This window comes from Salvelinus namaycush, chromosome 2 (assembly GCF_016432855.1).
Source record: "Salvelinus namaycush isolate Seneca chromosome 2, SaNama_1.0, whole genome shotgun sequence".
NCBI lineage: Eukaryota > Metazoa > Chordata > Actinopteri > Salmoniformes > Salmonidae > Salvelinus > Salvelinus namaycush.
The window spans coordinates 29,275,070-29,298,831 of record NC_052308.1 but is presented as its reverse complement, the minus strand read 5'-3'; the positions used below and the strand labels follow the sequence as shown (position 1 = coordinate 29,298,831).

General features: G+C 43.9%; 1 protein-coding gene across 5 annotated transcripts in view; it reads right to left on the bottom strand.

Annotated features, from left to right (window-relative positions):
- Positions 1-23,762, bottom strand: part of LOC120061070 (AMP deaminase 2-like) — a 95,942-nt gene that overhangs the window by 56,771 nt on the left and 15,409 nt on the right. For 3 of the 5 annotated variants that reach the window (XM_039010597.1, XM_039010588.1, XM_039010605.1), the window contains exon 2: positions 1,862-1,962. The exons of the other annotated variants lie outside the window; for them this stretch is intronic. In XM_039010597.1, the coding sequence (XP_038866525.1) occupies positions 1,862-1,946 (85 nt within the window). In that variant the 5' untranslated portion in view covers positions 1,947-1,962. The remainder of the gene's footprint in view (positions 1-1,861; positions 1,963-23,762) is intronic. 5 annotated transcript variants of the gene reach the window in all.

The window sequence follows — 23,762 nt, the reverse complement described above, 5'->3', positions numbered from 1 at the left end:
GGAAAAAAATCGAACATATTTTCTCACAGGATATTTTGCGCTTCTTTGGTGAAAATCTTAGCTCTGTCTACATTGTCACACATTCTGCAAACTGTTTATAACATATGTATTGAAATAGGTTATGCAGGCTATAGCAAAGGAATAGGCCACTTGGCATGGCCCTGCTGTGGGATGCCCAGTCAGCTCTTTACTGCAATGTGCCAAGCTCGTTGAAATAGGCTATGCATTGTCTGTCATATCACGATGTCACCATCGACGATGGCTGCCAATCATCTTCGATATCCAATACTATCGTAATATCACCCAACCCTACTTGGTACACATGTTCCAAACGCTGTCAAAATTGGTCCAAAATACATTAAAAGCATATTGCATGATCTGTTCGATGTGGAGTTCTGATATTTGGCAAGCATGGTAAGTAGTACAGAAGTAGCTCATCCTAGGGCAATGTGTGGAATTTGTCCTGATGGTGGCGCTATGGGGCCAAAGCTTGAAGCTCAGCATGGCTGCTTGCAGCTATATTTTTCATTCATTTTGGAGTAGAATGTCTGAGCTTCTCAGTTCTTCTACATAAAAATTCCCCTGTGTGTGTGACATAGCATGGCTTGGCCAAACAGCCAAAGGGGCCATTGTCATGGTGAGGGCTGTGATGAAATATAGGAAATAAATGAGCCCTATTGCTGTGCCCTATCCAAGCCCACTGGGGGAGGTATGGAGGGGCTGGAAGTTGTGCTATCCCATTTCCAGCCAGGCTGTCCTCTAATAAACCGTACTGGCCACACAGAGAGGAGTGAGTGATTCAATTTGACATGAGTTTTGACAGATGCAAAACTTGACTATTGCTTACTTATCTGTGCTCCTCACTTACAAGGTCATAACAAACGTTTTCAGCTGATACTATCTTTCACAGTTCCAAAGGCCAAAACTGAAATGGGGAAAATACACTATACGATCAAAAGCATGTGGACACATGCTTGTCAAATATCTCAAATATATTGTTTTTGTTTTGTTGAAGAAGCAGAGGTGAGGAGCTTCATGGTAAAACAAATTGCAGTACCGCAGGACGTTGGTGGCTCCTTAATTAGGGAGAACAGGCTCGTGGTAATGGCTGGAACAGAATTAGTGGAATTGTATCAAATACATGTGTTTGATGCCATTCCATTCACTCCGTTCTAGCCAGTATTATGAGCCATTCTCCCCTCAGCAGCCTCCACTGTGCAGTACATTTTCTGCTGTTCGATAGCGCAAGCAATGATATCCGAGGGAAAAAAACAGAGTTTGTTGTTTGCAGTAACTTCTTTGTTGTTGTAATATTGCATGGCAGTTTCACCAAGAAGGATTCTGGCTTTAAAGCTCTGATAAAGGAAAATGTTGTTGACCTCCTGCTATAGATCAAAATGTTTAGCTATTGGTGAATTAACAACCTTGATTAGACAATTAGAAACAATCAAACAAACCATATTCCATGATTAACCATGCATTTACTAAGCATGGTTGCTTTCAAATGGGAGAAAAATGTAGAAAGAAAAAAATCCCTTTTACAGTCCAACATCCTCTTCACACAGTCAGTGAAATAAAGGACAATTGAAAGTGCATGCAAAGCTCCCATTAGAACATAGGCCTAATCAACAAATGAATCCCCCCAAAAACTGGACTACCAGAGAAAGAAAATTCATATTTCCAGTTTTTCTTTATCTTTCCCATTCTACTGTAGTAACATTGAGTGCCTTCACACTACTGCACTAGCATATGTCCGTTCGACTCCAAATGCGAATCAACACCCCCCACTCCTCCCGTTTAACCCCCGCTTTCCCTTACTCCCCTCTCTGGGACCCCACTGCACCCGCACCCCTCCACTCACCAGGGCTGGTGGTGCTCTGCAGACTCCCCCTCTTGCGCAGTGGGGATTTGGACTTTCCTTGGCCCTCGCTGGAGGAGGATGACATCTTGCTGCCTGTGCTCCTGTGACAGACGAAGCAGAGTGAGGCAGAGCTGCAGAACAGCCGGCAGAGGCAGAGAGGCGCAGCTGTGACGCTAGCGCTAGCTTTAACATTAGGGGGACTTTTGTTTGCAGCTGGATGGCAGGGCCCATGCAGGGCCTGTGGAAACCCATCTGCAGGGCTGGCTCCTCCCCCCGCATAGCCCCAGCCCCAGGTCAGCAGTCAGGCAACACGGGGCCCGGACACAACGCAGCCCAAGGCTTCGCCCTGCCACGCTGGGCCCCATCCTCCTCGGTTGCCCCAGCAACCGTGGAACGAGCTGCCGAGAGCCAATGCAGAGAAAGACAACGGTGGAGGAGGGCATTGCAGTTCAGCGTTTTCAGCGCAGTAAAAGTGTGATAGGCAGCAGGCCCTGAGTGAGACACACAACTACACCACAGCAAACATGGTACAGGACAGCAGCACCAACGAGAGCACACGACAGAATGTTTTTCAGGTCTTCTAAAAATAGAAATTGATGACAAATATCTTAGATCGGCAGTGCTCGACTTGGGCCGAAGCGGAGTTCAGGCACTTCTAATTTTTGGGGAATTGTGTACTGGCTCATCTATAAAACAAAGTAGCCTATCGCTGTCCTAGTTTTCACACACCGAGATAATAAAGTTTGATCAAAGCGGAATGAAGGCGGGATCTGCATTGAATAGCAATAAAGAGTGGGCATTCATCAGCCTGAATAAGCATGATGCGCTGTTCCAAGTTGTCAAATGAGGGTTTGTAAAGGTCATGAAAAGTTATGGAAATTAGTTTCATATTTTTTTGTCAATGTAATTCATGAAGGCACACTTAAATATTATCAATCACTTAAAAATCTACATATCAGCCATCATCGGAATGACACTTCAGTGTGCGTCGGTGTGTGCTGCGTGTGTGCCAGTGCGAGTGTGCCGTTGCCTGAGGAGAGAGCGTGACATTTCAGCAGCAGGTATAAGATAATGACAGACAGACTAACTAGATCACCAATTCAAAATAAAACTTGCGAGCAGTGGTGGAAAAAGTACCCAACTGTCATACTTGAGCAAAAGTAAAGATACCTTAATAGAAAATGACTAAAGTAAAAGTGAAAGTCACCCAGTAAAATTCTACTTGAGTAAAAGTCTAAAAGCATTTGGTTTTAAATATACTTAAGTATCATAAGTAAATGTTATTGCTAAAATATACTTAAGTTTCAAAAGTAAAAGTACAAGTATAAACAATAAAAAAAAAATACTTATATTAAGCAAACAAGACCTGATCATTTTCAACAACAAAAATATTTATAGTAAATTATTATATAATTTTTTTACCCCCTTTTTCTCCCCAATTTCGTGGTATCCGATTGGTAGTTACAATCTTGTCTCATTGCTGCAACTCCCGTATGGACTCGGGAGAGGCGAAGGTCGAGAGCCGCGCGTCCTCCAAAACACAACCCAACCAAGCCGCACTGCTTCTTGACACAATGCCCACTTAACCAGGAAGACAGCCGCATCAATGTGTCGGAGGAAACACCGTACACCTGGTGACCGTGTCAGCGTGCACTGTGCCCGGCCTACCACAGGAGTTGCTAGAGCGCGATGGGCCAAGGACATCCCTGCCGGCCAAACCCTCCCCTAACCCGGACAACGCTGGGCCAATTGTGTGCCGGCCCATGGGTCTCCCGGTCGTGGCTGGCTGCGACAGATCCTGGGCTCAAACCCAGAATCTCTAGTGGCACAGCTAGCACGGCAATGCAGTGCCTTAGACCAGTGCGCCAGTCGGGAGGCCCCATAATAAAGTAAATTACAGACACCCCAAAAAACTACTTAAGTAGTACTTTCAAGTATTTTTACTGAAGTACTTTACACCACTGCTTGCGAGATAACTGACACAAGTTAACTATCTAACTAAGCATTAATGTTGTTGTCGCCTTTTCACCGGCACTGTAGATAGCCTAAATACATATGCATCGTTGGAAAACTGGGATTACCCTCTATTAAACAGTAGCCATGCATTTGAGACAACGTAAAAAAATATTCTAAGAATAGCCTAATCGACAAATAACTTGCTGTGCATAGATCTCCCCTGAAATATGATTATTTGAGCCTTATATATAAACATGTCTAGATAGGTTAGATACCTTGCTTTGAAGTAACCTATCTACCTTATCCATTTGATCCCTGATTCATTGAAAGAGGGAATCATTTCATAAAACCAAAAGTAATTGGTTGTAATTGTGCAAGATTTTATATCAAGTCTGGCAACCATCCTCCAAGATAGCTACAGGGTGTGGAGGCTTTTGTTCAAGCCCTGGTCTAACCACATTGTAGCCTAAACATCATGTGCTCATCAGGACATTTATAAGCAGACTTGGGTGCTTCAAAAGCCAAGCCTGGACACCCAGGAGCTCTCCAGATTGAGGGTAGACCACATGTTGACAACATGTGACTAACAGTACAGGTCTACTTTGTGGAGGGTCAAGGGCACAACAGCAGATGGTAGGTCCAGACAGCAGCCTAAATAGGACCAGACAGCAGCCTTGCAGTGTCAATAATGCTTACCTTGTCATGTAGGCTATAATAATAGTAATGAAAATGTGGTTAAAAGTCATAGAAAAGTAATGGAAAATGTGTATGAACCCTTAACAGGTCTCTATTAGGGCTGGGCAATATGGCCAAAAAAATCACATCAGGGTATTTTAAAACAATTGGACGGTATGACGGTATTTTATGTTTTTGAATAATAAAAAAAGTTATACATTTGCTTTATGAGTAGTGTGGGACTCTAGGGTGGCAACACAAACAGTGATTTCAGAAAGTATTCAGACCCCTCCCCTTTTTCCACATGTTGTTACATTACAGCCTTATTCTAAAATTGATTAAATACATGTTTTTCCTCAATCTGCACACAATATCCCATAATGACGAAGCAAAAATAAGTTTTTAGAAATCTTTGCACATTTATTACAAAATTTAAAACAGAAATACCTTATTTACAAGTATTTAGACCCTTTGCTATGAGACTCAAAATTGAGCTCAGATACATCCTGTTTCCATTGATTATCCTTGAGATGTTTCTACAACTTGATCGGAGTCCACCTGTGGTAAATTCAATTGATTGGATATGATTTGGAAAGGCACACATGTTTATATAAGGTCCCACAGTTGACAGTGCACGTCAGAGCAAAAACCAAGCCATGAGGTGGAAAAAATTGTCCGTAGAGCTCTGAGACAGGATTGTGTCGAGGCACAGATCTGGGGAAGGGTACCAAAAAATGTCTGCAGCATTGAAGGTCCCCAAGAACACAGTGGCCTCCATCATTCTTAAATGGAAGAGGTCTGGAACCACCAAAACTCTTCCTAGAATTTGCCGCCAGCCCAAACTGAGCAATCGGGGGAGAAGGGCCTTGGTCAGGGAGGTGACCAAGGACCCGATGGTCACTCTGACAGAGCTCCAGAGTTCCTCTGGGGAGATGGGAGAACTTTCCAGAAGGACAACCATCTCTGCAGCACTCCACCAATCAGGCATTTATGGTAGAGTGGCCAGACGCAAGCCACTTCTCAGTAAAAGGTACATGATAGCCCGCTTGGAGTTTGCTAAAAGGCACCTAAAGGACTTTTTGCCCTGAATGCCAAGCGGCACGTCTAGAGAAAACCTGGCACCATCCCTACGGTGAAGCATGGTGTTGGCAGCATCATGTTGTGGGGATGTTTTTCAGCGGCAGGGACGGGGAGACTAGTTAGAATCAAGGGAAAGATGAACAGTGCAAAGTACAGATAGATCCTTGATGAAAACCTGCTCCAGAGCACTCAGGATCTCAGACTGGGGGGGAAGGTTCACCTTCCAACAGGACAACGACCTTAAGCACACAGCCAAGACAACGCAGGAGTGGCTTTGGGACAAGTCTCTGAATGTCCTTGAGTGGCCCAGCCAGAGCCTGAACTTGAACCAGATCAAACATTTCTGGAGAGACCCGAAAATAGCTGTACAGCAACGCTCCCCATCAAACCTGACAGAGCTTGAGAGGATCTGCAGAAAAGAATCGGAGAAACTCCCCAAATACATGTGTGCCAAGCTTGTAGAGTCATACCGAAGAAGATTCAAGGCAGTAATCGCTGCCAAAGGTGCTTCAACAAAGTACTGTGTGAAGGGTCTGCATACATATGTAAATATAATATAATCACCATTGGGTATTGAGTGTAGATTGATGAGGGAAAAAAACAATTATTACATTTTTGAATAAGGCTGTAAAGTAACAACACTTGGAAAAATGAAAGGACTCTGAATGCTTTCCTAATGCACTGTACATTCTAAGTGATTTCAATTAGTCTTTCTCCATTCTGAATTTTTATATTGTTCAATTCAACCCAAAATAATTTTCAGTATTTTTATTCATTTCTGCATTCCCTGCAACCATTTCAGATAATTTCCACACTTCCACATTGGGCTGCACGATATGGGCAAATAATCTAGGCCTTATTTTTAACCAACTGTTGCAATTGCGATTTGACTTGCAATTTAGAGCAAAACACTTGGGTGAACTGTTGGAATCATGGAAATATAATTATTATTCTAATTCTATAGTTAGAATATAATAGTGGGCACTTTGAGTACATTGTTGATTGACATGACAACGAATGAAAATGCCAGGGAGGAGTTGTGGAAGTGTAGGAACCAAAGTGTTGATAACGGTTTCCTAGGTGACCCTATAATCTTTGGCTACATTGAATGTTTTCTCTTAACTACTTCATGTAGCAAACATATTCTTGCTTCACAAACTGATTTAGAAGATACTATTGCACAAACAACATGCTGATTTAGGTCTACTACATCACTGGTATTATCAGGCTGTATAGCTAATTACGTTTGCTCTGACTCAGTACATTTATTAGCTAGCTATAGTTAGCTAACGCACTTTTGTACATTGCGCTGTAACATACAATTGACCTTATTTTAGCGGCCAAAAAACGTAATACGAATACCATTGTAAAGCACAATTTCTCCCCTTTCCAGCAAAATCAATGACGAGCCCTTCATGCTGCCCGTCTCTGCATGATTCAAGAAGGCAATGAGCTCCGTCTGGGCTTTTTAAAAATGGCGGGTGGGGAAGCAAAACCTACTGCGTGATAGAGAAAGAAGGAGATAAACCATGTGGGAAACTAATATTTTCACCCGACCTGTCCAACTTATCACATATAAAATGTTATATATAGAGTCTATATAATGTGTCATTACATACCTATTTGAAGGTTTGTGTTGATTTTAAATCAGGTTTTTAGGGCGAAGCTAAAGTTATCTTCAAAAGTAAACAGCGGCTGTCATGGCTTTTGAGTCATGATGGCTTGCAGTGATGAACGCATTCAGTTGTACAATTGACTAGATATCCCCCTTACCCTGTCCCTGTCCCTTTCTTGTTTTTAATCTGCGAGAGAAGTGCACACCTGGTGGAGAGAGGCTGTATGACACAGAATGGGTTGCATTATGCGTACTGTACGTTACGTCATGACACGTCACAATTTAACGGGGTCCGATTTTCAACTTTCTCCAATACTATCGGGCCATTACCATGTCAATCAACGCTTGAATAGAATCCCAGATTTTGATGTCGCTACAGTCCCATTAGTTTTCATTGCAGCCTCATTAGTGCTTAGCACCAGCGGCTAACACTTAGCGGCTAACAAGATTTACGCCCAACTTGCTAAGAAAATAAAAACTAGCTGTTTGCAGATGTAAGAAACACAAAATGAAACTATAAAAATTGACATTACACACTAGAGGTCGACCGATTATGATTTTTCAACGCCGATACCGATTATCGGAGGACCAAAAAAAGCCGATACCGATTAATCGGCCGATTTTTTGTATTTGTAATAATGACAGTTACAACAATACTGAATGAACACTTATTTTAACTTAATATAATACATCAATAAAATCTATTTAGCCTCAAATAAATAATGAAACATGTTCAATTTGGTTTAAATAATACAAAAACAAAGTGTTGGAGAAGAAAGTAAAAGTGCAATATGTGCCATGTAAAAAAGCTAACGTTTAAGTTCCTTGCTCAGAACATGAGAACATATGAAAGCTGGTGGTTCCTTTTAACATGAGTCTTCAATATTCCCAGGTAGGAAGTTTTAGGTTGTAGTTATTATAGGAATTATAGGACTATTTCTCTCTATACCATTTGTATTTCATTAACCTTTGACTATTGGATGTTCTTATAGGCACTTTAGTATTGCCAGTGTAACAGTATAGCTTCCATCCCTCTCCTCGCTCCTACCTGGGCTCGAACCAGGAACACAACGACAACAGCCACCCTCGAAGCAGCGTTACCCATGCAGAGCAAGGGGAACAACTACTCCAAGTCTCAGAGCGAGTGACGTTTGAAACGCTATTAGCGCGCACCCCGCTAACTAGCTAGCCATTTCACATCGGTTACACCAACCTAATCTCGGGAGATGATAGGCTTGAAGCACAGCGAAGAGCTTCTGGCAAAACGCAGGAAATTGCTGTTTGAATGAATGCTTACGAGCCTGCTGCTGCCTACCACCGCTCAGTCAGACTGCTCTATCAAATCATAGACTTAGTTATAGCATAATAACACACAGAAATACGATCCTTTGGTCATTAATATGGTCGAATCCGGAAACTATCATCTCGAAAACAAGACGTTTATTCTTTCAGTGAAATACGGAACCGTTCCGTATTTTATCTAACGGGTGGCATCCATAAGTCTAAATATTCCTGTTACATTGCACAACCTTCAATGTTATGTCATAATTACGTAGAATTCTGGCAAATTAGGCGGCCCAAACTGTTGCATATACACTGACTCTGCGTGCAATGAACGCAAGAGAAGTGACACAATTTCACCTGGTTAATATTGCCTGCTAACCTGGATTTCTTTTAGCTAATTATGCAGGTTTAAAAATATATACGTCTGTGTATTGATTTTAAGAAAGGCATTGATGTTTATGGTTAGGTACACATTGGAGCAACGATACGCACCGCATCGATTATATGCAACGCAGGACTCGCTAGATAAACTAGTAATATCATCAACCATGTGTAGTTATCTAGTGATTATGATTGATTGATTGTTTTTTATAAGATAAGTTTAATGCTAGCTAGCAACTTACCTTGGCTTCTACTGCATTCGCGTAACAGGCAGGCTCCTCGTGGAGTGCAATGTAATCAGGTGGTTAGAGCGTTGGACTAGTTAACTGTAAGGTTGCAAGATTGAATCCCCCGAGCTGACAAGGTAAAAATCTGTCGTTCTGTCCCTGAACGAGGCAGTTAACCCACCGTTCCTAGGCCGTCATTGAAAATAAGAATGTGTTCTTAACTGACTTGCCTAGTTAAAGAAAGATTAAATAAAGGTGTAAAAAAATAAAAAATACGGCCTAATCGGTGTCCAAAAATACCGGTTTCCGATTGTTATGAAAACTTGAAATAGGCCCTAATTAATCGGCCATTCCGATTAATCGGTCGACCTCTAATCAGTTTGACCATGAAGTCCTCACTCACGCAGTCTCTTCTGAACAGTTAATGTTGAGATATGTCTGTGACTTGAACTCTGTGAAGCATTTATTTGGGCTGCAATTTCAAAGACTGGTAACTCCAATGAACTTATCCTCTGCAGCAGAGGTAACTCTGGGTCTTCCTTTCCTGTGGCGGTCCTCATGAGAGCCAGTTTCATCATAGCGCTTGATGCGACTGCACGTTAAGAAACTTTCAAAGTCCTTGAAATGTTCCGTATTGACTGACCTTGATGTCTTAAAGTAATGATGGACTGTCGTTACTCTTTGCTTATTTGAGCTGTTCTTTCCATAATATGGACTTGGTCTTTTACCAAATAGGGCTATCTTCTGTATACCACCCCTACCTTGTCACAACACAACTGATTGGCTCAAACGCATTAAGAAGGAAAGAAATGCTACAAATGAACTTTTAACAAGGCACACCTGTTAATTGAAATTCATTCCAGGTGACTACCTCATGAAGCTGGTTGAGAGAATGCCAAGCGTGTGCAAAGTTGTCATTAAGGCAAAGGTTGGCTACTTCGATTTGTTTAACACTTTTTTGGTTTCTGCGTGATTCCATATGTGTTATTTCATAGTTTTGATGTCTTCACTGTTATTTTACAATGTAGAAAATTGTAATCCCCTCTCATTCCCTCCTCCTTTATAGCAGAAGCATCAAACAAGGTTCTAAAGACTATTGACATCTAGTGGAAGCCTTAGGAAGTGCAATATGACTCCATTTCCACTGTATCTTGGATAGGCAAAGAGTTGAAAAACTACAAACCTCAGATTTCCCACTTCCTGGTTGGATTTTTTCTCAGGTTTTTGCCTGCCATATGAGTTCTGTTATACTCACAGACATCATTCAAACCGTTTTAGAAACATCAGAGTGTTTGCTATCCAAATCTACTAATTATATGCATATTCTAGCTTTTAGGACTGAGTAGCAGGCAGTTTACTCTGGGCACCTTTTTATCAAAGCTACTCAATACTGCCCCCCTGTCCCAAAGAAGTTAAGAACACATTCTTATTTTTAATGACGGCCTAGGAACGGTGGGTTAACTGCCTTGTTCAGGGGCAGAATGACAGATTTTTACCTTGTCAGCTCGGGGATTCGTTTTTGCCATCTTCCGGTTACTAGTCCAACGCTCTAACCACCTGCCTTACATTGCACTCCACGAGGAGCCTGCGTGGCAGGCTGACTACCTGTTACGCGAGGGCAGCAAGAAGCCAAGGTAAGTTGCCAGCTAGCATTAAACGTATCTTATAAAAACAATCAATCTTAACATAATCACTAGTTAACTACACATGGTTGATGATATTACTAGTTTATCTAGCGTGTCTTGCGTTGCATATAATCGATGCGCCTCATTTCCGGATTCGACCATTTTATTGACCAAAGGCTCGTATTTCTGTGTGTTATTATGTTATAGTTAAGTCTATGATTTGATAGAGCAGTCTGACTGAGCGATGGTAGGCAGCAGCAGGCTCATAAGCATTCATTCAAACAGCACTTTCGTGCGTTTGCCAGCAGCTATTGTGCTGTTTATGACTTCAAGCCTATCAACTCCCGAGATTAGACTGCTGTAACCGATGTGAAATGGCTAGCTAGTTAGCAGGGTGCGCGCTAATAGCGTTTCAAACGTGACTCGCTCTGAGACTTGGAGTAGTTGTTCCCCTTGCGCTTAGTGGGACTATCATTTGTTTTTCAACAGGACAATTGCCCAACACACCTCCAGGCTAGATTGAGAGTGATGGAGTACTGCATCAGATGACCTGCCTCCACAATCACCCGACCTCAACCCAATTGAGATGGTTTGGGATGAGTTGGACCGCAGAGTGAAGGAAAAGCAGCCAACAAGAGCTCAGTATATGTGGGAACTCCTTCAAGACTGTTGGAAAAGCATTCCAGGTGAAAATGGTTGAGAGAATGCCAAGAGTGTGCAAATATGTCGTCAAGGCAAAGGGTGGCTACTTTGAAGAATCTCAAATATAACATTTTATTTTGATTTGTTTAACACAGGATTAATGTGTTATTTCATAGTTTTGATGTCTTCACTATTATTCTACAATGTAGAAAATAGTAAAAAATAAAGAAAACCCCTGGAATGAGTAGATGAGTCCAAACTTTTGACTGGTACTGAATATAAATCTTTCAACCATTTTATATCCTAAAAATGAGGAATAAACAACGGCTTTGATTTCTGGTCAAACAGATAGAAAAGGAATCTTAGACAACATCTACCAGAAAAAATCTTAAAAGGTATTAGAAATACATTAAAAAACAATAACGTTGAAGATAAGATCGGTGCCAATAATATCTAATTATTTTCCTTCTGTAAGTTTAACAAATATTGCCTTGTGCCTTGTAATTCCGTTACCAAAAACCCACACATATTTAAGATACAGTATTCGACTAAAAGTATGTGGACACCTGCACGTCGAACATAACATTTGAAAATCATGGGCATTAATATGGAGTTGGTCCCCACCTTTGCTGCTATAACAGCCTCCACTCCTCTGGGAAGGCTTTCCACTAGATGTCAGTGCATTGCTGCGGGGACATGCTTACATTCAGCCACAAGAGCATTAGTGAGGTCGGCGCTGTTGTTGGGCGATTGGCCTGACTCGCTGTCGGTGTTCCATTTCATGCCAAAGGTGTTCAATGGACTTGAGGTCAGGAATCTGTGCAGGCCAGTCAAGTTCTTCCACACCGATCTAGACAAACTATTTCTGTATGTACCTCGCTTTGTGCACAGGGGCATTGTCTTGCAGAAACAGGGAAGTGTCTTCCTCAAACTGTTGCCAAAACGTTGAAAGCACAGAATAGTCTAGAATGTCATTGTATGCTGTAGCGTTAAGATTTCCCTTCACTGGAACTAAGGGGCCTAGCCCGAACTATGAAAAACAGCCCCAGACCATTATTCCATTATTCGTCCGTCAAACTGCCAGATAGTGAAGCGTGATTCATCACTCCAGAGAATGCGTTTCCACTGCTCCAGAGTCCAACGGTGGCGAGTTTTACACTACTCCAGCCTACGCTTGGCATTGGGTATGGTGATCTTAGGCTTGTGTGCAGCTACTTGGCCATGGAAACCCATTTCATGAAGCTCCGGACGAACAGTACTTCTGCTGATGTTGCTTCCAGAGGCAGTTTGGAACTCGGTAGTGTTGCAACTGAGGACAGACGATTTTTACGCACTACGGGCTTCAGCACTCGTCAATTCCGTTCTGTGAGCTTGTGTGGCCTACCACTTCGCAGCTGAGCCGTTGTTGCTCCTAAACATTTCCACTTCACAATAACAGCACTTTCAGTTGCAGAAATTTGGGAAGAAATTTGACAAACTGACTTGTTGGAAAGTTGGCATCCTATGGCGGTGCCACATTGAAAGTAACTGAGCTCTTCAGTAAGGCCATTCCACTGCCAATGTTTGTCTATGGATATTGCATGGCTGTGTGCGCAATTGTATACACCTGTCAGCAACGGGTGTGGCTGAAATAGCCAAATCCACTCATTTGAAGGGGTATCCACATACACTGTATATACAGTCGTGGCCAAAAGTTTTGAGAATGACACTTGCCAGTTGGTCCACGCATGCTTTGAGTACACTTCCTGGTAATCCGTCTGGCCCCATGGCTTTGTGAATGTTGACCTGTTTAAAGATCTTGCTCACATTGGCTACCGACAGCATTATCACACAGTCGTCTGGAACAGCTGGTGCTCTCATACATGCTTCAGTGTTGATTGCCTCAAAGCGAGCATAAAAGGCATTTAGCTTGTCTGGTAGGCTCACGTCACTGGGCAGCTCGCGGCTGGGTTTCCCTTTGTAGTCCGTAATAGTTTTCAAGCCCTGCCACATTCGACGAGCGTCAGAGCCGGTGTAGTAGGATACAATCTTAATCCTGGTAAATAGACGGCAACGAATTGTCACGCCCTGGCCTTAGTTATCTTTGTTTTCTTTATTATTTTAGTTAGGTCAGGGTGTGACATGGGGAATGTATGTGTTTTTGTAGTGTCTAGGGGTGTTGTATGTGTATGGGGCAGTGTCTAGTGTAGTTGTCTAGGTAAGTCTATGGTTGCCTGAAGGGTTCTCAATCAGAGACAGCTGTCATTCATTGTCTCTGATTGGGAGCCATATTTAAGGCAGCCATAGGCATTAGGTTAATGTGGGTAATTGTCTATGTTGTACGTTTGATGCTTGTGTATGCACTTACGTCATTAGCTTCACGGTTGTTTGTTGTTTTGTTTAGTTTGTAAGTGTTTAGTTCGTGGTTCATCTTCGTCTAATAAAAGAAGATGTATTTTTCTCACGCTGCGCCTTGGTCCACTCTCTCACCTCAAGACGACCGTGACAGAATTACCCACCAGAATCGGACCAAGCAGCGAGAATCAAGGCAGCAACAGCGAACACAGGACTATAGGAATTGGGAGGAAATTCTGGACCGCGAAGTACCAGGAGAATATAACCGCCCCAAAGCTGAGCTGGAGCCAGCGAAAGCAGAGAGGCGGCGTTTTGAGGAGCTAGCACGGAAGCAGGAGAAGGATCTGGGCTATAATACCTGGGAGGAGATCGACAGATGGGCGATCGACCCAAGGAGAGTACCGGAGCCCGCCTGGGATTCGATGGAGCAATGTGCGGAGGGATACCGGCGAATGGAGGCAGCACGACGACGCGGTAGGAAGCCTGTGAGTCAAGCCCAAAAATTTCTTGGGGGAGGGCTAAAGGGTCGTGTGGCGAAGTCAGGTAGGAGACCTGCGCCAACTTCCCGATCTTACCGTGGAGAGCGAGAGTACGGGCAGACACCGTGTTACGCAGTAGAGCGCATGGTGTCTCCTGTACGTGTGCATAGCCCGGTGCGGTACATACCAGCTCCTCGTATCTGCCGGGCTAGATTGAGTATTGAGCCGGATGTCATGAAGCCGGCCCAACGCATCTGGCCACCAGTGCGTCTCCTCGGGCCGGCATACATGGCACCAGCCTTACGCATGGTGTCCCCGGTTCGCCTACATAGCCCAGTGCGGGTTATTCCACCTCCCCGCACTGGTCGGGCTACGGGGAGCATACAACCAGGTAAGGTTGGGCAGGCTCAGTGCTCAAGGGAGCCAGTACGCCTGCACGGTCCGGTATTTCCGGCGCCACCTCCCCGCCCCAGCCCAGTACCACCAGTGCCTACACCACGCACCAGGCTTCCTGTGCGTCTCCAGAGCCCTGTTCCTCCTCCACGCACTCTCCCTGTGGTGCGTGTCTCCAGCCCAGTGCCTCCAGTTCCGGCACCACGCATCAAGCCTCCTGTGCGTCTCCAGAGCCCTGTACGCACTGTTCCTTCTCCCCGTACTCGCCCTGATGTGCGTGCCCTCAGCCCGGTACCACCAGTTCCGGTACCACGCACCAGGCCTATAGTACGCCTTGAGAGTCCAGTGTGCCCTGTTGTTGTTCCCCGCACTAGCCTGATGGTGCGTGTCCTTAGCCAGGTACCTCCAGTTCCGGTACCACGCACCAGGCCTACAGTGCGTCTCAGCCGGCCAGAGTCTGCCGTCTGCCCAGCGGCGCCTGAACTGCCCGTCTGCCCAGCGGCGCCTGAACTACCCGTCTGCCCAACGCCGTCTGAACTGCCCGTCTGCCCAACGGCGCCTGAACTTCCCGTCTGCCCAACGCCGTCTGAACTGTCCGTCTGCCAAGCGCCGCATGAACTGCCCGTCTGTACTGAGCCTTCAAAGCCGCCCGTCTGTACTGAGCCTGCAAAGCCGCCCGTCTGCCATGAGCCTTCAGAGCCGTCCGCCAGACAGGAGCCGCTAGAGCCGTCCGCCAGACAGGAGCCGTCCGCCAGACAGGAGCCGCTAGAGCCGTCCGTCAGACAGGAGCAGCCAGAGCCTTCCGCCAGACAGGAGCAGCCAGAGCCTTCCGCAAGACAGGAACAGCCAGAGCCTTCCGCCAGACAGGATCAGCCAGAGCCGTCCGCCAGCCAGGATCAGCCAGAGCCGTCCGCCAGCCATGACCAGCCAGAGCCGTCAGCCAGCCATGACCAGCCAGAGCCGTCAGCCAGCCATGACCAGCCAGAGCCGTCAGCCAGCCATGACCAGCCAGAGCCGTCAGCCAGCCATGACCAGCCAGAGCCGTCAGCCAGCCATGACCAGCCAGAGCCGTCAGCCAGCCAGGATCCGCCAGAGCCGTCATCCAGCCAGGATCCGCCAGAGCCGTCATCCAGCCAGGATCCGCCAGAGCCGTCATCCAGCCAGGATCCGCCAGAGCCAGCCAGCCAGGATCCGCCAGAGCCAGCCAGCCAGGATCCGCCAGAGCCAGCCAGCCAGGATCCGCCAGAGCCAGCCAGCCAGGATCCGCCATCCAGTCCGGTGCTGCCCCTCAGTCCGGAGCTGCCCCTCAGTCCGGAGCTGCCCCTCATTCCGGTGTTGCCCCTCATTCCGGTGTTGCCCCTTAGTCCAGTGGGGTTAATTTGGAGGGTGGCCATTTGGAGGAGGCTACCAAAGCGGGTATTGACAATGGTGGAGTGGGGGCCACGTCCCGCACCCGAGCCGCCGCCATGATGGGGCCCACCCCGGACCCTCCCCTTTCTGTGTCAGGTTTTGCGGCCGGAGTCCGCATCTTTGGGGGGGGGGGGGGGTACTGTCACGCCCTGGCCTTAGTTATCTTTGTTTTCTTTATTATTTTTGTTAGGTCAGGGTGTGACATGGGGAATGTATGTGTTTTTGTAGTGTCTAGGGGTGTTGTATGTGTATGGGGCAGTGTCTAGTGTAGTTGTCTAGGTAAGTCTATGGTTGCCTGAAGGGTTCTCAATCAGAGACAGCTGTCATTCATTGTCTCTGATTGGGAGCCATATTTAAGGCAGCCATAGGCATTAGGTTAATGTGGGTAATTGTCTATGTTGTACGTTTGATGCTTGTGTATGCCTTTACGTCATTAGCTTCACGGTTGTTTGTTGTTTTGTTTAGTTTGTAAGTGTTTAGTTCGTGGTTCATCTTCGTCTAATAAAAGAAGATGTATTTTTCTCACGCTGCGCCTTGGTCCACTCTCTACAGTCGTGGCCAAAAGTTTTGAGAATGACACAAACATAAATTTTTACAAAGTCTGCTGCCTCAGTTTGTATGATGGCAATTTGCATATACTCCAGAATGTTATGAAAAGTGATCAGTTGAATTGCAAAGTCCCTCTTTGCCATGCAAATGAACTGAATCCCCAAAAAACATTTCCACTGCATTTCAGCCCTGCCACAAAAGAACCAGCTGACATCATGTCAGTGATTCTCTTGGTAACACAGGTGTGAGTGTTGACGAGGACAAGGCTGGAGATAACTCTGTCATGCTGATTGAGTTCGAATAACAGACTGGAAGCTTCAAAAGGAGGGTCGTGCTTGGAATCATTGTTCTTCCTCTGTCAAACATGGTTACCTGCAAGGAAACACATGCCGTCATCATTGCTTTGCACAAAAAAGGCTTCACAGGCAAGATATTGCTGCCAGTAAGATTGCACCTAAATCAACCATTTATCGGATCATCAAGAACTTCAAGGAGAGCGGTTCAATTGTTGTGAAGAAGACTTCAGGGCGCCCAAGAAAGTCCAGCAAGCACCAGGACCGTCTCCTAAAGTTCATTCAGCTGCAGGATCGGGGCACCACCAGTACAGAGCTTGCTCAGGAATGGCAGCAGGCAAGTGTGAGTGCATCTGCACGCACAGTGAGGCGAAGACTTTTGGAGGATGGCCTGGTGTCAAGAAGGGCAGCAAAGAAGCCACTTATCTCCAGAAAAAAACATCAGGGACAGACTGATATTCTGCAAAAGGTACAGGGATTGGACTGCTGAGGACTAGGGTAGTCATTTTCTCTGATGAATCCCCTTTCAAATTGTTTGGGGCATCCGGAAAAAAGTTTGTCCGGAGAAGACAAGGTGAGCGCTACCATCAGTCCTGTGTCATGCCAACAGTAAAGCATCCTGAGACCATTCATATGTGGGGTTGCTTCTCAGCCAAGGGAGTGGGCTCACTCACAATTTTGCCTTAGAACATAGCCATGAATAAAGAATGGTACCAAACATCCTACGAGAGCAACTTCTCCCAACCATCCAGGAACAGTTTGGTGACGAACAATATCTTTTCCAGCATGATGGAGCACCTTGCCATAAGGCAAAAGTGATAACTAGGTGGCTCGGGGAACAAAACATCGATATTTGGGTCCATGGCCAGGAAACTCCCCAGACCTTAATCCCATTGAGAACTTGTGGTCAATCCTCAAGAGATGGGTGGACAAACAAAACCCACAAATTCTGACAAACTCCAAGCATTGATTATGCAAGAATGGGCTGCCATCAGTCACCATGGGGTCCAGAAGTTAATTGAGAGCATGCCAGGGTGGATTGCAGAGGTCTTGAAAAAGAAGGGTCAACACTGCAAATATTGACTCTTTGCATCAACTTCATGTAATTGTCAATAAAAGCCTTTGACACTTATGAAATGCTTATAATTATACTTCAGTATTCCATAGTAACATCTGACAAAAATATCTAAAGACACTGAAGCAGCAAACTTTGTGAAAATTAATATTTGTGTCATTCTCAAAACTTTTGGCCACGACTGTACACAAGAATCTACTTTACTGCACTGTACTCTACTGTGCTGTAGTGTGATGTCCAAACTGGTGAAATATAGGCGTCTATTATTGTTTCAGATTTGGTCTGCTCTGGACTAACCAAATGTGGTCTTGTTCGGGGGTGGAGCTCATTACAATAATAGCCAGTGTGTAGAAAAATACCCAAATATGCAAAAGAAGTATATAGTATATTTCTACCTTTGTCTGCCTATTCAGGATACATAATCATGAAGAGAATGATATTCATATCCATAATTATGCATTCCTGTTTAGTACAGATCAAGGATCCATGATATAAATCCACTTCACTTACTGAAGTTCAATAACAAAATAAAAAGATTCAAACTTAAGGTGTCATGTCATAGCTGACACCCTATTCTTTCTGCAGACATCTTGGAAAACATGGTTGAATAAAAAACGAAATGGATATTTTATCGTATTTCTGTAACCAAACTTTGCATCTGCACAGTTCTTCGAGATATTGTGTTTTTGTGAAAACTTCTGTGTAAATTGTTCAAAGTAGTCCTTGTGCATAGAGTACGGTTTGTTAAACTTTGAAATCAATATTGAAAAGGCTAATCACTGACAACAGGCTGCAATTAAAGATAGCACTGCTGTGGATAGTAGCCGTCTTACGGGCTCCTGCATTTCGCTACACCCACAAAAACATCTGCTAAATATGTGTATGCAACCAATAAAATGTTATTCGATTTTATTGACCAAATCTGTTGTTAATTTAAAAAATATATATATTGACTGATATGCACTTTTTTTTTATTTTTTATTTTATTTATTTTTTTACATAATGTTTCCGCCACTGAAAACAGCTACTAGATATCAGAACATTTCTATTTCAACGAGTCGACAGCTCTGGACGTTCTGCTTACTCCGAACCAGGCCCTAATCTCCAGGATGTGAAAGAGGAAGCGGCGGTGAAAGAGAGGCAGGCAAGGCGGTATCCTGAGCGTTAATGCAGGACTATGTGGCACTCGACTGATGTGGCAGGGCTTGCAAACTATCACGGATTACAAAGGCGTGAGCTTCCCAGTGAGGCGTGAGCTTCCCAATGACTCAAGCTTGACAGACAAGCTAAATTCCTTCTATGCTCGCTTCGAGGCAAGGAACAATTAACCATGCATGAGAGCGCCAGCTGTTATGGATGACTGTGTGATCTCGCTCTCCATAGCCGATGTGAGTAAGACCTTTAAACAGGTTCAGATTCGCAAGGCTGTGGGGCCAGATGGAATACCAGGACGAGTACTCAGAGCATGCGCTAACCAGCTAGCAAGTGTCTTCATTGATATTTTCAACCTATCCCTGACCCGGTCTGTAATACAAACTTGTTTCAAGCAGACCACCATAGTCCCTGTGCCCAAGAATGCTAAGGTACCGGCCTAAATGACTATCGCCCTCTAGCACTCACATCTGTAGCCATGAAATGTTGTGAAAGGCTGGTCATGGCTCACATCAACACCATCATCCCAGACACGCTTGGCCCACTCCAATTCGCATACAGCCCCAACAGATCCACAGATGACACAATCTCTATTGCACTCTACACTGCCCTCTCCCACCTGGACAAGAGTATGTGAGAATGCTGTTTATTGACTACAGCTCAGCATTCAACATCATAGTCCCCTCCAAGCTCATTACTAAGCTCAGGAACCTGAGACTGAACACCTCCCTCTGCAACTGGATCCTGGGGCCTCATTTATCAATATTGCGTAAATACTATTCTAAAATACTTACGAACGGAATTCAGAATGTTCTTACGCATAGTAAAAGTGTGATTTATCAAACATTCTTACGAGCATCATACGCACACAGGTAGGACATAACCATTGATAAACACCAATTGAAATAATCCTCATTGCTCGTGCACGACCTTGGCTATTTGTATTTCGAAAAGGCCATTTTCCTGCAGTCAGTGACCAAAAGCACCCTCTAGTGGCCTCATAGGTGGAAGGTTATTAATATTTTTCATAATTCATCAACATAAATCTGATGTTTCTATGTCAAACGGGCCCTCAGTCAGCCAAATCCCCTGTTGAGATCTTATCAGCCTCTCCCCTTCAACACAAGGTCATAAATCACCAGCTGTCAGCAGGGTCATATATCACCAGCTGCCCATTACTCCTCAGTCTCCCTGACACCTACTGTACATGTCAAAAGCTCAACAAAACTGAGAACCTCAACTCTGAGAACTCCTATTCCAATACAAATACAAAATTGACAACTTTAAAAGTAAAAAAAAAAAAAACATCCTGCTCACATCAGTCATAGAAACCCATGCACATGCAATTTGGTCACAACAATACAGTTTCCAATAAACCACCAGCCTTTGACCTTTCCAACAATGTATAACGTCCTATTCGGTTTAAGTATTACAACATAGCAAGTATGCTTCTACACCTGCATTGCTTGCTGTTTGGGGTTTTAGGCTGGGTTTCTGTACAGCACTTCGAGATATTAGCTGATGTACGAAGGGCTATATAAAATAAACTTGAAGTATGCGTATCTCTCCCTATGTAGTGATTTAGCGACTAACACTTGCTTGCAAGGCACACGTGAGCTACTGGCGCGCTGTGTTTTGTATCGATCTGGTAAACAATCCGATAGGTCTTTGTCATTCAACAGCATCACATTCCGTATATCCTGATGTTATTTGAGTCACATATACATAGAAACCACTGCCTATCACACACCGAAATGCTTTGACCCCCGGAAGTTGCTGTTCAGCGCATAGGCTTGTTTTGATGGAAGGCGCATTCGAGCAAGCAAGGGAAGGAACGGTAACATAAGACACATTATAATGCGAACAAAATGTTTAGATTGAAATATATTACATAACACTGACATGTAGAATATGGAATCCTGTCAACAGTGTTAATAAAAAATTTCAGTCACGGAAAATGTATAACTTTATCACCGGGGAAACTTGAAATCAGAGATGCTAGTCTACCAAGAGACTCAACTAGCGGTTCCATTACTTCCTGTAATTCGCGCTGCTCAATGAAAGTTCAGAGAGAAGTAAATGGAAAATGGTCACATTCTACAGGAAGTAACCTTATTTTGAGTCAAAGTTGAGTATCTTGTCTTTCTATTTAGTCTAGTGTGCACAAGTCAGGGAATCTATCGACTACTTTCTATTCCATGTCCACTTTCATAAGTGATATAAACAGCAAAGTAAATCACTAAAGAACATGTTTATTTTGGCCTGTTCAATGTGAATTGTTCAACAGCATAACCAGTTTGATGTTTCTTTAATTGAAAACATTGTTGTGATAATGTTTGGTTTATCTGTCTTAAGGCTGGCTAAGGCTAGCACAGTCATGGACGTTACCCTGAACATATTGTTTAGACCTATACTGGATTTATGGATTTGTTTTTTGCTTTTTGAATAATTCCTTTTTTATATTTTACACCAGGAATGATGATGAACCCCTGCTCGGATGAAACCTCTTTCCTAGATGAAACAATTGATCAGTCACTCTCCCCATCCTCACCTACAGGTACTCCTGGCTGATTGAGTTAGTGCTGTATAGCCTATTTTTCAATCAATGCAAACACACCACTATTTGGGATATCTAGTTAATTCAAATGGTATACTGACTCGCAAATCCTGAACATGCAGCAAAGCAATTGTCATCCCACAGGGACCCTGTTTATTGTCTGCAGGCTATTTAGGACATAAAAAATATATTTTTTATTTAGCCTTTATTTAATTACGAACAAATTATTATTTACAATATGGCCTACCCTGGCCAAACCCTCCCCTAACCCGGAAGATGATGGGCCAATTTTGCGCCGCCCTATGGGACTCCCGATCACGGCCGGTTGTGATAAAGCCCGGGATCGAACTAGGGTCTGTAGTGACACCTCTAGCACTGCAGTGCCGTAGACCGCTGCACCACTCGGGAGCTATACTAGACATTTACACAATTGCATTTATTTCAACATCCAGAAGTATCTGTACAGCCCCATTACTGTGACATGAACCCAGGCCTGACTTTTGATCTGTATTTGTTGAGTATCTGTTTGAGTAAAGCCTGAACAAAGCCTGTGTTCAGAACTGCTACCAATAAATATATTTGATTTGTTTTTATAGAATAGATTTGCATGACTTGTGCATTGACACCTCTCCACTAGATGGATTGATGAACTTGTTAATGGTGATATAGGTTAATGGTGATATAGGTTGATGTTCAAGGGGTCACAGAGTGCCAAGCCTCCTCACTGCTGATTGGTCAGTTCAGTGGAGCGAGATCCTTATCTCGGCTCCTGGGCTGATGGAGAGGAGGAAGGGTAGTTGAGTGAGCTGGGGACTTTTATGGCCCTGCCTCTGGGAGCCGGTCAGCTTGTGATATGATGAGAGACAGTGAGAGAGGGCCTACCTGTAAGATATTTTGTGAATAGTGCTATAAACGTACTTCTATTTGAAGTGTTTTTTGTCCATTCATGTACCTAATCTCAAACACTCATGAAAACAAAACCCCAAAAATGATACACTAAAGAATATGAATTTGATCATAAAAATGATATTTGATAAGTTATATGCATGAATGAAAGAGAGATTTGTGTGCACAGTAGGGGATTCCTAGGCCTTATGGATAAACGTCTATAAAGATAAATTAGTAGAAGATATCTGCTCCGTTTTTGGGGAACATGTTGACAAGATGTTTGGGAATCACTGGAGGGGAATATTGACCAACTGAGCATCTCTGAATAGTTACCTCAGAGTACAGCTCAATAAACACACTAGGCGTTTTGTTATATTTCAGTCTACTGTGATGTATATAAAGTGTAATATTGTGATGCAAACTCAAAATGAATACATTTAAACTCTATATCTGACATGGCACAGATGTTTCTTTTTTTAAAGCCCATAACCATGTATGTGAGGTGTACACTTTTATTTCAAAGTAGATTTGTTAAGACTACCAAGAAATGCTCTGTGTGATTTCAAGCTAAATTTAGCTTGAAGTGAAACCACTTTCTGTCAAAATTAGAAACGTGTAATATCTGAAAATGTAGCTAGCTAACGCTACACTATCTTACCTGTATACATCAACATGCATCATGAACGCATCTCCCTGTCAGGAATGCCATACCACGGTTGCCCTTAGTTTGAAGATGTAGGTGTTTTCTCCATCTCTTTAGCTATCATACTCTAATTCCACTGATTTCAAAACTCGATCCTCTAGAAAGTGGAGAGCAACACTTATGCAGCTCCACTACACAATACTTTTAAAAAGCCGCGTTCGACAGGACTCCTAACAAAGACCGACGAGCTCAAATAGACAGACCAATCCAAACTCCTTTCTCTGCTTGTTCAGACTACTCATTATCTCAGTCAACCACGGCTAGTGGGAAGGTTGCTCGCTTTTGCTGTGGCTTAACCAACAAGGCTTGTATTTTAACTATTGTACTCGTATTTACAGATGGCATACAAGTTTGTTATTAAGGCACATGAAAGTTCACATGTTCGAGAAGGCATTTCTGCCCCAAAAAATGTTTACATTCAAACGTCTCTCCTGTGAAGTCGTGACTTGTGACATACGCCTAGTTTCCTGAATCGGGTCACATTTAGGCCAACATTGCTGTTCTGCAGAATGAATGAGCCGTGCATTTCACCTGGCCACCATATTCAGCAGCGTCCTTTGCACATCATATGTGACCGACCAGC